Below are 14,506 nucleotides of genomic sequence, written 5' to 3' on the forward strand. Positions count from 1 at the left end.
TTTTGGAACGTTCGCCCAACTCGGCAGCACGACCGCTGATTACTGGGCCTTGCAAAGGATGGATCAATGCTTCGAGAAGCAAGCAAATTTACTTGCATCAATTTTTATTTTTTCCAATTTCAATTTTTATTTTTTATAATTTTTTGTATTTCACATGGCACGCTTTGATTTAGAAGAAAAAATTCAGAACAGTTTTTGACACTTTCGATACCAGAAGCAACAACAAAATACACGCAAATGTTGTGTTTGCTCCACTGATACTACCTGTTTAATGTGCCTTGATTTTACAGGTTTCTGTCGGCCTGTGTGATTCTTAGAAGTTTTTTTATCGACGAATAAAACTAATGCCTGTGAATAATACTTATTTACAAACAACCAAAATTCAATTTCCAAGTGTTTGCATTTCAAGCTGATGCCAAATAAAACTTTGTAGCTTTGCGTGACATTTATAACTTTGCCAGCAAAGCGCCAGACGCAAAAGGTATGCCACAATGAACGCCAAGAAAACAATGTTGTACCGCTTTTTTACTCATCAAAGTTGCTGTGGATTTTAATTATTTTGATTTAAAATTATCAGCAATGTAATTAAGTTTTATGTTTCTGCATGAAAACCCGAATTTGGACGAAACAAAATAAATATTAAACCGGCTGATTGCCAAAGCGCGCAAAAAGATGGGAGTTGACCATCTTTTCGCTTCGCGCTGCCGCTTCAACGATTTATGTGGCATGCTTTGTGCATTTTCATACAATTCATCTTATCTGTCAAAGCGAATCTGTCACGTAAAGCGAAGCAAAAGTTTTATGTGACATCAGCTTCAGTCTCAACAACAAAACCCCGTGAATCAGCTATTTATCAAATTCTGGTCACGAAATGTCCAAATGCTACAATATTATGAATTTACTAGTTGTTCTACTTGTGGTTTATTTAAATAAAACGTGAAATTTAGTTGAAACAGTTTATCCGTTTTTTTTTGTCAATTTAGCCGGTTGGTCCAAGAAGTTCTGGCAACACTGTTCATAACCGATTCCGGAAGGCTGTCAATTTGACATCTTTTTGCATAGCTTGTTTGTGGTTGTGGAGTATGATTTTTTTGCAGATTTGTGTATTTTCTACAGTTCACGATTTTAATTGTGTTTTCTGTGCTTATCATAATTTAAAAAGATTAAATAAAACTGGATATATTGTGTATTAGTTTATATACTATTAAACTGACTAGCAATCGTTAATTGTGCAATGGCCTGTTTGTTGTGTTTGGAACATGGCATGACGCCGGCACGATTCATTGATATTTTTTCTGAGGAAGGTTGCCAAATGAATATTTGCAGCATAATTGCCAAACATCTATGGTTGAAAGTAAGTAAACTAAAATAATATTTGAAATTATAAGAAATATTTTGAACTATACAGCCGGAGAGGGATATATCTACTGGTCAACGCATTTGCTGGACTTGCTGGGAGGCATTGCGTGATTTTCACATATTCTATCAACGTGTGGCTGAGGTACACAACCGTGCAGACTGGAAGACTCCCTTTGCTCACATTGAGCAAGAACAAGAAAACGATCCATTGCCACAGGAAATCCAACTTAAATCTGAAGATGCCACGAATTCCGAAGAGAAGTTGCAAACTTCTGCGGATATGGAAGGTAACCTATTCGACTCAGGTATGTATACTAATTCGTCCAGCTATCGTGTATATACTATAAATTGCCAATAATTTCATATCTAGAAGTCAAGTTAGAGGTGTATGACCTAGATTTATTACCACAAATCGAAATTATCGAAGAAAGCACGCCTGCGAGTAAAAGAGCCCAACGAGCCAAGCGTCGGGGACGCCCGCCAAAAGACCCAAATGCAAAAACATCGGCCATCCCCAAACGCATCAAACGAGATCCATCGCCACTGGCTGCTAACGATGATGACTCGGAAACCGAACTGCCTTTATCAGTTTTATTGAATGCTAGCATCAAGACTGATACAAATGACGATAGCAAACGAGTCATTGAAATATCACCAGCCGAAGACGAGTCAAAAACCGAAAATGAAACCGCTACTACTTCAACCACTGAACCTCAGAAAAAAGCGACGTGGTAGACCTAGAAAAGTGCGGGTTGAAGAAGCATCGCCTAATATAAACGTCACGAAACAAAAGGAAAAGAACGAAAATAAAGATAATGGTAAAAAGGATATAAAAACCGAGCAGGTCTCCCTTAATAGTGACGCAGAAGATAACGATAATGACCGTGAATTCATCGCTGACTTCGGCGGTTGCTCTGGTACGGATGATAGCGGTGATTCTAGCAGCGACAATACTGATTCAGATGAAAGCCTTCCAGACTTCGAACCAAAACCGCAATATGCAGTCATTCCGAAGAAGAAAGTTGTTAAGCCCAAAAAGTATCGTAAGCGTGAGAAACCTCTTGTACCCCCTAAACGTATGACAAAAGAGGAACTCGAAGCGAAACGGGCTCAGCAAGATGAGTACGATAAAGCTATCAGGCAATTTTTTGGACGGTTCGCGTGTCCGAAATGTGAGTTGTTGGTCCAAAACTTTGCTGAAATTCGTGGGCACTTTAGAGCTTCGCATAACGAGGATCCCGGGTATATGATGTGCTGTGGCCGAAAATTTCCACAAAGAAAAGCTCTAGCTGAGCACATATATTTGCATTGGAATCCAGAGCATTTCAAATGTACCCAATGCGGAAGACTTTTCCAAGACAGTCGCAATCTAGAGCAACATGAAGAGGCGCACGTCAACCCGCCAGAACCAAAAGAGCGGAAAATGTTTCAGTGTGATAAATGTCCGAAAGTATTTACAACAAAAGCAGCATTTGAGCACCATTCCTTTTCAAAGCATGTACCCAAATCGGAGTTTAAATTCTCATGTACACTATGTAATAAAAAGTAAGTATAACTGCTGGTTTCACCAGCAATTTAAGTGAAAAATTATTTGTTCCCTTCGTGAAACTGGCAATAATTGTCTATTTCCATAAATTTTTGCAATAAATAATATTGAAATTATTCATTGCATAGACTTCCAACACAGCGCAAGCTCAAGGACCACATGAAATACAATCATGATCCGGAAAGTACAATCATTTGCGACAAATGCGGCAAACAGGTGCGCACACAATACCTGAAAAAGCATCATCAACTAGAGCATTCTGAACAACCACGCCCAATTCCACAGCCTATGCAGTGTCAAATTTGTGGTACTTGGTTGCGTCATATGTCGGGCCTTAAACAACACATGAAATCAATACACGAAGATCCCGGTGGTGAACACCGTTGTTCTATTTGTAATAAAGTTTCAACAACGGCTCGTGCACTACGACGTCATGTTTACCTCAACCATGAGTGCGAGCGGAAATTCAAATGCACTATGTGTGAAAAGGCCTTTAAGCGGCCTCAAGATCTTAGAGTAAGAATACTATATCTCAATTAATTCTTTTTTACTTAAATAATTTTCTAATTGCAGGAGCATACCTCCACACATACCGGTGAAGTTTTATACACCTGCCCTAATTGTCCAATGACTTTCTTCTCTAATGCTAATATGTATAAGCATCGACAGAGATTACATCGTGCTGAATGGGAAGCAGACAGAAAGAAACCCAGGCATATAGCAAATATTATGGCTCAAGCTATGGGTGCAACAGCAGCACAGAGAGCGAAACAGGCAGTAGGCGCTACATCAGCCTTCTTTGCACAGAAAATGAACACCAGTGGAAGTACGGTTGGCACAGAAAGAATCAACATCGATCCGGAGGTCATGCAGCACCACTTACAAATGGCTATTCAATAAGATGCAACAATGAGATTTAAAGCGTTTATAATTATGAAAATAGATATGCATACCTATTAGGATAAATATAGGTTGCTTTTAAGAGCCAGAGCTTGGATAGTTATTAACAAAAATGTATGAGTGTGTACATATACATACATATAATAAAGATATGCTAAAAAGGATTTGTATACTTTTTTAAATATTTTTGAATTTCACGGTGACGATAAATAAAACTTACTACCAGGATAACTATATATATATAGTTTATAAATTTCTTTATTTTTCTTTTTACAACTTCTTACCTCACACATTGTGAAAAATATTGCCTTTATGATAGTAACTTAATTTTAGTTTATAACATCTTGTGGTATATTTATTGTCGTTGTCATATAATCCTCGCGATGCAGTTCAGCCCATCGCAGTGCTACGGCTGGATTAACTGATTTTCGAAATACCATGCAGGTGATATGCGGTAATTTTTCAAAACAAATTCTATAAAAGCCCAAAGTGCCCAGCGTGTAACGCCAGTTTTTCATTAATTTTGCATTTTTGCCTACATGTTGTGAGTCCGGAGTTATAATTATAAGGATGCCTTCGGGGCGCAGCAGATCGTACGCCTTGCGACAGCAATGCATACGCTTTTCTGGTGAAGGTATGTACTCCAACAAAAGGCTAAAAATGACACAATCGTAATATTGACACGGTAAGCTTTTAACTTCCCCACATTCTATAAGAACTTCTTCGCCTTTATCTATGACAATTTTTAAGAAATCCCCTTTTATGACATCAGTGGTGGCTGGACATAGATCTATCGCAGTAACATTAAAATTTGGCTCTCCAGAAAATGGGTTAAAGCAACTTCCTACGTCTAAAACATTGATAGGTTTCGAGAATGTATTTCTTACTAGACTTATATCCGCGGACGGAATATCATTATAGGACTGGGCTAAGCGTTGCTCGCGATCACGCTTCTCAAGGAATATTCGCTTGGTAAAAAAGTACGATTCGCAATAATCAACTATCCATTTGACACGGCTGCGTGCAAATAAGTTTGGATTTGTAGTATTTGTCTCCCAAATTGAAGCCAACCGATACATAGCCGATGAGTACTGCTGCAATGAAAGAGTATTTTGCAAATGCTCATCCCAAGCTTCCTTCATCCCTTTTATTTTGGATTGAGTTCTTAAATTTTCATGACAATCCTTGATGATTGTCGCAAGTTCCATGTGTTCTTTCTTTAAATCGTCGCAAAAATAGTTCGCCATCCTTATTTATTTACCCCGCAAATTTTATCAACAGTACAGCAGAAAAGAAAAAGTAAACAAATCAATTAATCAGCTGTTCTCAAATTAAGGACGGTTGCCACTTCGACGGGTTTACCAAATGGGATATTTAAGTATGTATTTGGGAGCTAATTCTCGTTCTATGAAAATGTGAAGTGAAAATGAAAAATTCAATGTTAGGGAAAATTTAATTTATTCATTTTATCACTTCATTACATTATTTTAAGCGATTATAGTTCATTAAAGCCTTTTTTTAATATAAATATCTTATGAGCTACATAACCGACTAAAAAATGTATGTAAAATAAAGGTTATTAGTTTATCTTTTAGTTTCATATTTTGGTATTGCTCTAGTTTTACGTGTGGCAACCGTAAAATAAAATAGTTGTGCAGTGTTGCAAATCGACCTAAAATATTACAACAACAACATTAAATTAAAATTATACTTTAAAAAAATATCTACATATCCAAATAAAATGTATGTTGGCAGCTCGCTTCTCGATGTAAACAATTCCTCTTAACCATTAGTCTTACCAGGATAAGCAAATAATCGCGTTATCTGGGATGAGCTGTATATCATGTTTGGAAGATGCTACATCTGTAGTACAATTTATAGAGATATTTTCCGAGGAAGGCCTCCAGTTGAACATCTGCGATATAATATCACAACATCTCTGGTTAAGAGTAAGTAAACTCCAACAATCTGCGAGGATATAATATTGCCCATTTCAGCCGGAGAGGAAGACATGCGATGGTCAACGCATTTGTTGGACATGCTGGGAGGCTTTGCGCGACTTCCATGTATTTTATTTACGTGTAGCTGAGTTGCACAACCACTGGGATTGGAAATATTCACATGGGAAGGAAGCGGAGCCTTGTGCACAGGAAATCGAATTAAAACCCGAAATTGTTCATATGGCCGATGCTCTTGAAAATTTAGAAGAAAGATTTGTGGATTCAGGTACATATGTAAAAAACCTAATTATTTATTTATGCAAGAATGATAGATATGTACATATATCATCTTGCCGAGGTCTTCCTTTCAGAAATAAAAGTAGAGACACAGGATATAGATTCGCTGTTGCAAATTGAATTCATCGATGAACCTAGACCAAAAGATAAAAATGTTAAATTGGGGAAACGACGGGGACGCCCACGCAAAATCGGAAATGCAGCCGTAACCAAAGCCAACAAAATATATGTGGATCAAATACCGGTTGCAAATGATAATGACTCCGAAACTGAGCTACCTTTATCTGTTTTGTTGAAGGGTGTTGGCAAAACTGAAGCTATTGAAAATAAATACTCTATTGTTATAACACCTGATAATGAGAAACTGAAATCTGAAAAGCATAATCTACCTACTGGGGATCAACCTCCAAAAAAAACGTCGGGGCCGACCGAGAAAAGTAGTTATTGAAGAGTCTATGAAACCGTGCGAATCCGTCGAAAATTCTGGCAAAGAACATACTAAAGGCAATGTTCAAAATAACGAAGCAAATGATCAAAATCAGGAATTCTCTATTAATAATGACGACCATGAAAATTACAATGTTGAATTTGAGCCTATTGATTTGGCTGGAACCGCAGATAGCGGTAGTTCAAGTAGTTATAACACAGATTCGGATGAAAGTTTTGAACCAAAACGGAAATATGCTATCATTCCGAAAAGAAAGGTTGTCAAGCCCAAAAAATACCGTAAGCGACCGAAGCCTCTTATACCTCCCAAACGCATGACCCGTGAAGAAATTGAAGCAAAAAATGCACAACAAGAAGAGTATGAAATAGTTATTAAAACATTTTTAAAACTACTTTCATGTCCAAAATGCGAGTTGCTGGTAAAAAATTTTGCCGAAATTCGTGCGCATTTTCGAGCTTCTCATAACGATGAACCGTCATTTTTGATGTGTTGTGGACGCAAATTTTTTACAAGAAAGACCCTGGCCGAGCACATTTATATACATGGGAATCCAGAATATTTCAAATGCAAAACTTGTGGACAAATTTTTAATAATAGTCGCAGTCTACAGGAACATGAAGATGCGCACGTTAATCCATTAAAGGCAAAGGAAACAAAAACATTCCCATGTGAAAAATGTGAAAAAGTCTACTCGTCAAATGTATCTCTTGAGAACCACATCTTCTCAAAGCATGTTCCAAAATCAGAATATAAAATCAATTGCACGCAATGTACTCGTATCAAAAAGTATGTTAAAAGTCAGTTAAAATATAATAAAATAACCTCTATTTATAAACTTTCTTTTTAAGATTTCCAACTCACCGTGCACTGAAAGATCACATAAAAAAATCCCACGGTGCCACAGTCATATGCGACAAATGTGGTAAGCTGGTGCGTGTAAGTTATTTGAAGAAACACCACATGTTAGAACATTCTGATGAACCGCGACCAACTCCTGAACCGAAGCAGTGCCAAATATGCGGAGCATGGCTTCGTCATCAATATGGCCTTAACCAGCATATGAGGACAATACATGAAAACCAAGACTGCGAGCATCGTTGTAAGATTTGCAATAAGGTTTCGACAACCGCTCGGGCTCTTAAGCGTCACATTCATCACAATCATGAATGTGAGCGTAAATTCAAATGTACCATGTGTGAAAAAGCTTTTAAGCGACCTCAAGACCTTAGGGTAGAGTATACATACATGCATAAAATTATTCTAATTTTTATATAAATATTTCCACATTAATGATAGGAGCATACCTCTGTGCACACTGGCAAAGTGTTATACGTTTGTCCGAACTGTTCAATGACGTTCTTCTCAAGCGCCAATATGTATAAACATAGGCAACGACGGCATCGTCTCGAATGGGAAGCTGAACGTAAGAATCGTAATATGCGAACTTTTAATATCATGAAAGAGTCAAAGGAGCAAGCAGAAGGAAAACAAAAGGTGCCAACTTCTAATTTCAACAACATCATCTAGAGATAGTTAGTTACTATTAATGGTAAATTACGTATATATTTAAACAAAAAATCCATATGTATACGGGTATGTATGTATGAATGTCGGTGGGTATAAAAATTAAAAACTCGTCAAAACATCGAAATATTTGTTTTTGTTATTGTAAAATAGACGGGGGCGATGTATTTTGTTGTTGCAATAGCATAAAACAATATTTGTAAAGTGCTGAGGAATGGTTGCTGAAATTCCAGCATTTATTTAAAAAATTGTATAACATAATAATATATTGTATATTTTAAGTTTAGTAAATACAGAGCAAAAATCGCACAAACAGTCGAATTGTCAACTGTCTGATAAATCAATGCGAGTTCAGGGTACCAGATGAGCGCTGCGCGCGTTTATTCGGAAATCCACTATTTTGGCACATATTTGGAATTTTGGGGGGCAAAGTAGTTTAGGTGGCAACGTTCCTCATATAAACAATGCAATTTAATAGTAAAAGTTCATTTCCGCGAAGAATATAATTTTTCCAACCATCTATAAATACGAAGGATGTTTGACAAACTATCATGTATTTTGTGCTTGGAAAAAGCCAACAATTCCATCGATAAAATTAACATCGATTCTGATGATTCGGAAGCAGTAAATGCCCGTGGGATAATTGAGCAACACTTCAAGGATGAGGTAAAGTTGTCTGAGATTCGAATTACAACGTTTGAAATGAGCCTATTCCCTTTTGTAGCTCAGTATGATGTCATTTTTCTCCACGAAAGTTGTGTGCAGCCAATGCTGGGAATTGGTCCAGTCTTTTCATGAATTTTATGTACGTGTGCAGAATGCTCATTTGGCAGCAATGAACACGCTGAAATCTTTGCAAGAGCTAGAGATATCTGTGACAGAAATAAAAGAAGAGCCAGATGTTATAGATGAGTTAGCATCACCTCCTAAACGTCGACGTGGCCGTCCTCGTCGTCAAAAGGACTTCGATAACCTAGACCGTGAGTCGGTTGCCTTAAGAGAATGCAGTGTTAGAATAGAGCAACTGACCGTCCCTTATAACACAATTAGCAATGACAACAAGCAAGATAAGAGTATTGAAAATGTGGATATTAAAAGTGAAGATGAGTATAAAGAAGAATGCTACCATCCAAATATATCTGAAGATGGATCACAAATTGAAATGCCTGATATACTCAGTAGGCATGAGGATGTCTTGGCGCCTTCTCCGCCACAAAAAAAGAAAGTTCGTACTAAACGAAAGCAAAAAAGAAAGCGAAGTGACCAAAAGCCAGAGACAAAGAAGAATAACAAACCGCGGCATAAAACGTCGGACTATGACGAATATATTGCCGATAATTTTAAATTAGTTTGCTTTCTTTGCCAGAAGACATTAACAGATTTTAGAGAACTCAAAATTCATTTTCGACAGCAACACCAAATGAATGGCTATGTAAAATGTTGCGGCAAGAAGTTACTGAAGCGAGGTGTACTCGTTGACCATATTCACTTCCACAATGACCCGGAATACTTCAAATGTCCGCACTGTGCAAAATTATTGTCAGACCGGAGAGGGCTCGAAACGCACCTTCAATTTTTCCATGGTTCGAGAGAACGTACTTTTAGTTGTGACGTTTGTTCTAAGGGATTCTTTCGCCGCGAAGTACTTGCTCGACATTATCTTCTACATGCTCCAGATGAACAAAAGACTGTTAAGTGTACGCAATGCGAAAAAAACGTAAGTTTAAAAAAAATTAATTTTTATTTTTCCCTAAACTAACAAAGCAATTATACCAACTGCAGATTCTGCAATGAATACAATATGAAGCAGCACCTAAAGCTAGTCCATCTACATTTGTATTCGAAGATTTGTGACATTTGTGGGAAGTCTTTCAACGGTGGCGACGCGTTTCGTCGTCATCAGCAAGAGCATTTGGGCTTACCGAGGCCCATGATTAAATGTGAATTGTGTAATGCTGAACTTACGACAAAATATGGCTTAGCGCGACATATGAAAGTAATGCACACTGAGGAGTACCAGACGCCGCAAGTCTGTCCTATATGCTCCAAAGTGTCTCCAACTCTCAGAGCGCATCATACACATTTTAAATATATGCACGCCACCGAGCGAAAACATGCTTGCAAACTTTGTGACAAAGCTTTTAAAAGACCTAATGACCTACGCGTAAGCATGCTCATTTAAAACAAACAAAACTATTTCGAACTGATATTTTAATTTTTAGGAACATATGACAACTCATACTGGAGAAGTTCTATATACTTGTACATTTTGCCCGCAAACATTTAATTCAAATGCGAATATGTACGCACATCGCAAGCGGAAGCATCCTAAGGAATGGGCAGAACAATGTGCCAAGAAAAAAACTATGGGCCTGGGAAAGCAGATACAAAAAGATCTTGAGACCATAATAGAATCCGTGGATGTAGTGGATACAGACGGGCAAAAATAAAAGGAAAATATATAGTATAGCTCTACAAATAAAAAAAAAGCAGTCCATACATATGTATGTATACAATTAATTTTTTTCTGAAGGACATATTGTGGGTAACTTATGAGTATACGTTTGCACTATAATATTAATAATAGGTGATACGATTTACTAACATGTATGTAAGTATATGAGAAGTAATTTTCTTCAAATTTGGTAATTTTATGCCGAAATGTTAATTCTTAAATTAATAAAACTGGCTATCTTGCATTGATTTTGGTTATAAATTTTCAGTTGTATATTTTGAGGGAATTTTCGCCTATGCCTTTACAAAAATTAAAACTTAATAACATAAAATCCCTGCCAACTCTAATAAATTTCACAGATGATTGGTCTGTTCGATAATAGTTGTGTTTTCGTATTCTCTAGCAAAAAATATCCAGTAACTTGCCAGTGACCAAATTTCGAAGAGTAAGCCAATATTTACTCCCAATGAGTGAAATAGGCAAGAAAGTACGAAAACGCAAAACCAGCAAGAAGTTGCTAGTTTAATGAACAGCTGATTAATTTGTTATTTTCCGATGCAATTTTCTTAGAAAACTAGTGCTTTCCATTTTATTATATATTTAAATAGGTTTATTTTGCCAATTGCAACTCTAAAAGCACCACAAACAATTATTTTCTTAATGTGATTTACAATAAGCATCATGCCATCAGCTGTTTTTCTTACTAGCAAATAGTTGCTAGTAAAAATTTATCCAGTGAAAATCCAGTAAAACTTGCAAGTCCAGCTGTAATTTTTACTCTCTCAATTTCCCCTCTTTTGCTAGCTTCTTGCAAGTTTTTGCGAACGAAAACGACATCCAGTAAAAAACCAGTAAAATTAGTACTGGATTTACTGGATAGTGCGTACGCGAACAGGGCTAATAGTTGTGTTGTTTTGTGAAATTCAACAATAGTTTTTACGAATTTTCATGTTTTGGCTTTTTCGTTCGCAAAAACTTGCAAAGTAGGGGAAATTGAGAGAGCAAAAAATGACAGCTGAAGTTGCAAGCTTTTACTGGATAAATTTTTACTTGTAAGAAAAACAGCTGATCGCATGTTGTTGGATGAAATTTAAATTAATAAGGAAACTGTTTGTGGGTTTTTATTAGTTGTGTTTGTTTACAAATTATCCAGTAACTTGTCAGCAACTCTCCAGTAACTTTATTTCTAAGAATTCGCTCTCATAGAAAAAATTTGCAAAAAAGTAACGCTATTCCAGTAATAATTTGCAAGTTTCTTGAACAGCTGATAAATTGGTTGTTTATTCGCAGCATATTCCTCATACAACAATCTATTTTATATTTAAATATGTATTTTGTGAATTTCCACAATAAAAACCTACAAACAGTCTCCTTATTAGTTTAAATTTCATCCAGCAACATGCGATCAGCTGTTTTTCGTACTGGCAAATTCTTACAAGTAAAAATTTATCCAGTAAAATCCAGTAAAAACTTGCAACTTCAACTGTCATTTTCCGCTCTCTCAATTTCCCCTACTTTGCAAGTTTTTGCGTACAAAAACGCCAAAACATGAAAATCCGTAAAAACTTTTACTAGATTTTACTGGAAATGAGTAAACAAACGCAACTAGTGTTGCTCTCCTGCAATATGATGCTGAATAATTTTCAGTGGAGATCTATTCGAACAGACCAGATTTAATATGTAAACAAAACAAATCAGACTACCAGTGCTTTTTACAAAGTTTGCAAAATGTTTTATGACCAATCCTGTGCATTGTGTTTACAAAAATCCGGTGCGTGTGATAATCAAATAAATTTCGATTCTGATGATGAGCAATCGGTAAATGTGCGAGAGGTAATTAAAAAACACTTCAAGGAAGAGGTAAATTTTCTTTAACTTTTAGGTATATGCACTATTTTTAAGTTAACTTCTCTATTATTTATAGCTCAGTATGTTGCCCTTTTTATCCAACAAAGTAGTTTGCATTGAATGCTGGGAATTGCTTCATCCTTTTCATGAATTTTACGTACGTGTACAGAAGGCGCATTTGGCGGCGAGCAGCAAGCTTAAGACTTTGCAAGAATTAGAGATTGTGGTTACTGAAAGTAAATCAGAGACAGATGCGCTTGAAAATCTGGAGAAACATCTGGGGAGTGAGCCACTTTCTTTACGGGAATGTGCTGTTGACACTGAAAAGTTGATTTCTCCATGTAGCGCTATAAGTGAAGACAGCCAACAACTCAGTGTAAATTTAGAAATGCAAAGCATAAGGAGCGAAACTATGCAAGATGGCACAATAGAATCAAACTGTGTACCGCAGTTGTCTGAAGATGAAGAAAATAACTCAGGGAGAGAAGAGGATGACATCGGATGTCGAATTCCTCCAAAAAGAAAACGGCTGGCTAAAAGGCCTAAAAAAATAAGACTGACAGAACAAGAAAATGACCTTAAGAAAAGGAATACGCAGCGAAATAAAACAGCAGAAAGTGATGAATTTATAGCGCAAAATTTTAAATTAAAATGCTGTATCTGTTGCAAATCTCTTACAGATTTCAGAGAATTAAAACGTCACTTCCGCGAAGAGCACCAAACTAATGGGTATGTTAAGTGCTGTGGCAAGAAATTACTTAACCGCGGTGTACTAGTTGACCATATTCAAGTTCACATCAATCCAGAATACTTCAAATGTAAACACTGCGAGAAGGTACTATGCGATCGAAGCGGTCTCGAGGCACATGAGCAATTTTTCCATGGTTCTAAGGAACGCATTTATCAGTGCGACATTTGCCGTAAAAGCTTTTTTAGCCGTAAAATTTTAACTCGACATCATTTAATACATGCCCCAAAAGAACAAAAAAATATTAAATGCCCGCAATGTGATAAAAGGTAAGTGAAAATACACCCACTTCAAAGAAGACACAAATCAAAATCACCCGTTTTCAGAAAACGCGAAATTTATTTCGTAATACATATATACATGTTAATCACACGGGCAAGGGAGACTCTACCTTAATTTTTTCAATAATTTACACCAAAGTTTTGGTCCAGCTTTTGCTGAAAGGTATACATACTTATATGTAAATAAAAAGTCTAAAAACCTCCCTGCAAACCAAAGTACCCGGCAGTCGGGTCTACATAACCGGAACGACCTAGATTTATGTATGTATGCATGTACATATATGTACATATCTGACCAAGGACTGCCACTCCAGCATCACTCCCCAAAAACTCTTTGGGAAATTTGTATGCTGCTACGTTTGTGTCACTTTTGAAATGGATGTGTGATATGTCTTTCCAATAAAATTTTGGCCAATTCACATTGATTTTTTATGCAGATTCTGCAATCAATACATGATGAAACAACACCTTGCGCTTGTTCATCTAAATTTGTATGCTAAGATATGCGACATTTGCGGCAAGTCCTTAAATGGGAAACAAGCTTTTCGATGGCATCAGGAGGAACATGCTGGCGTATCAAGGTCCTTAATAAAGTGCACATTATGCAATACAGAGCTGAAAACAAAATATGGCTTAGCGCGGCACATGAAAACAATGCACACCGAAGAATACCAAACGCCTCAAGTCTGCCCAATTTGCTTTAAAGTGTCTCCAACCTTACGGGCCCACAAAAGCCACATTGAATATATGCATAGCGCAGAGAAAAAACATGTATGCAAACTTTGTGATAAAGCTTTCAAATTGCCAAAATGCTTGCGAGTAAATACATACTTCTAATATTTTTTAATATCTCCATATTAAGTGTGTGTATATTTTTATTGTTTAGGAACACATGGCAACACACACTGGAGAAGTTTTGTATACCTGTACATTTTGTCCGCAAACGTTCAACTCTAAATCGAATATGTACTCTCATCGCAAACGCAAGCATCCAAAGGAATGGTCAGAAAAGTGTGCAAAGAAAACCCTCCTGTAGAGTAAGACCACAGATAATAGTAATAGGGGACTACCAATGTCTTTGCAATAAGCTTTTCCGAACGTTGAAGGCTATTTAAACGGCGCCTTGGTGTTGTAACACAAAGGGGAGGGACCTAGAGTTT

General features: G+C 36.8%; 5 protein-coding genes across 5 annotated transcripts; 4 read left to right on the plus strand and 1 right to left on the minus strand.

Moving 5' to 3' along the window:
* The first annotated feature begins 1,049 nt into the window (after window positions 1–1,049).
* LOC118752846 (transcription factor grauzone-like) lies at window positions 1,050–3,969 on the plus strand. The gene is given in 6 exon segments (XM_036487702.1): window positions 1,050–1,354; window positions 1,409–1,664; window positions 1,730–2,076; window positions 2,078–2,904; window positions 3,034–3,421; window positions 3,479–3,969. Coding segments are annotated over 6 exon segments (2,265 nt in total). The 5' UTR covers window positions 1,050–1,234; the 3' UTR covers window positions 3,806–3,969.
* Window positions 3,970–4,045: 76 nt separating this feature from the next.
* On the minus strand, window positions 4,046–5,236 carry LOC118752848 (S-adenosylmethionine sensor upstream of mTORC1-like). The gene has a single exon (XM_036487705.1). It carries the CDS (start codon window positions 5,050–5,052, stop codon window positions 4,135–4,137), a length of 918 nt encoding a protein of 305 aa, XP_036343598.1. The 5' UTR covers window positions 5,053–5,236; the 3' UTR covers window positions 4,046–4,134.
* Window positions 5,237–5,609: 373 nt separating this feature from the next.
* On the plus strand, window positions 5,610–8,118 carry LOC118752847 (zinc finger protein 354B-like). The gene is given in 6 exon segments (XM_036487704.1): window positions 5,610–5,754; window positions 5,803–6,031; window positions 6,117–6,450; window positions 6,452–7,276; window positions 7,339–7,720; window positions 7,787–8,118. Coding segments are annotated over 6 exon segments (2,121 nt in total). The 5' UTR covers window positions 5,610–5,634; the 3' UTR covers window positions 8,018–8,118.
* A 371-nt stretch (window positions 8,119–8,489) lies between these two features.
* Window positions 8,490–10,173, plus strand: LOC118752849 (transcription factor grauzone-like). Its single transcript, XM_036487706.1, has 3 exons — window positions 8,490–8,680; window positions 8,739–9,731; window positions 9,797–10,173. The coding sequence occupies exons 1-3, from the start codon at window positions 8,549–8,551 to the stop codon at window positions 9,806–9,808; spliced, it is 1,137 nt and encodes a 378-aa protein (XP_036343599.1). The 5' UTR covers window positions 8,490–8,548; the 3' UTR covers window positions 9,809–10,173.
* A 1,878-nt stretch (window positions 10,174–12,051) lies between these two features.
* LOC118752850 (transcription factor grauzone-like) lies at window positions 12,052–14,496 on the plus strand. Its single transcript, XM_036487707.1, has 4 exons — window positions 12,052–12,329; window positions 12,394–13,334; window positions 13,784–14,165; window positions 14,233–14,496. Exons 1-4 carry the CDS (start codon window positions 12,198–12,200, stop codon window positions 14,380–14,382), a joined length of 1,605 nt encoding a protein of 534 aa, XP_036343600.1. The 5' UTR covers window positions 12,052–12,197; the 3' UTR covers window positions 14,383–14,496.
* Window positions 14,497–14,506: the final 10 nt, after the last annotated feature.

This window comes from Rhagoletis pomonella, unplaced genomic scaffold, assembly GCF_013731165.1.
Source record: "Rhagoletis pomonella isolate Grant_MI unplaced genomic scaffold, Rhpom_1.0 Rhpom_scaffold_01904, whole genome shotgun sequence".
NCBI classification, from domain to species: domain Eukaryota; kingdom Metazoa; phylum Arthropoda; class Insecta; order Diptera; family Tephritidae; genus Rhagoletis; species Rhagoletis pomonella.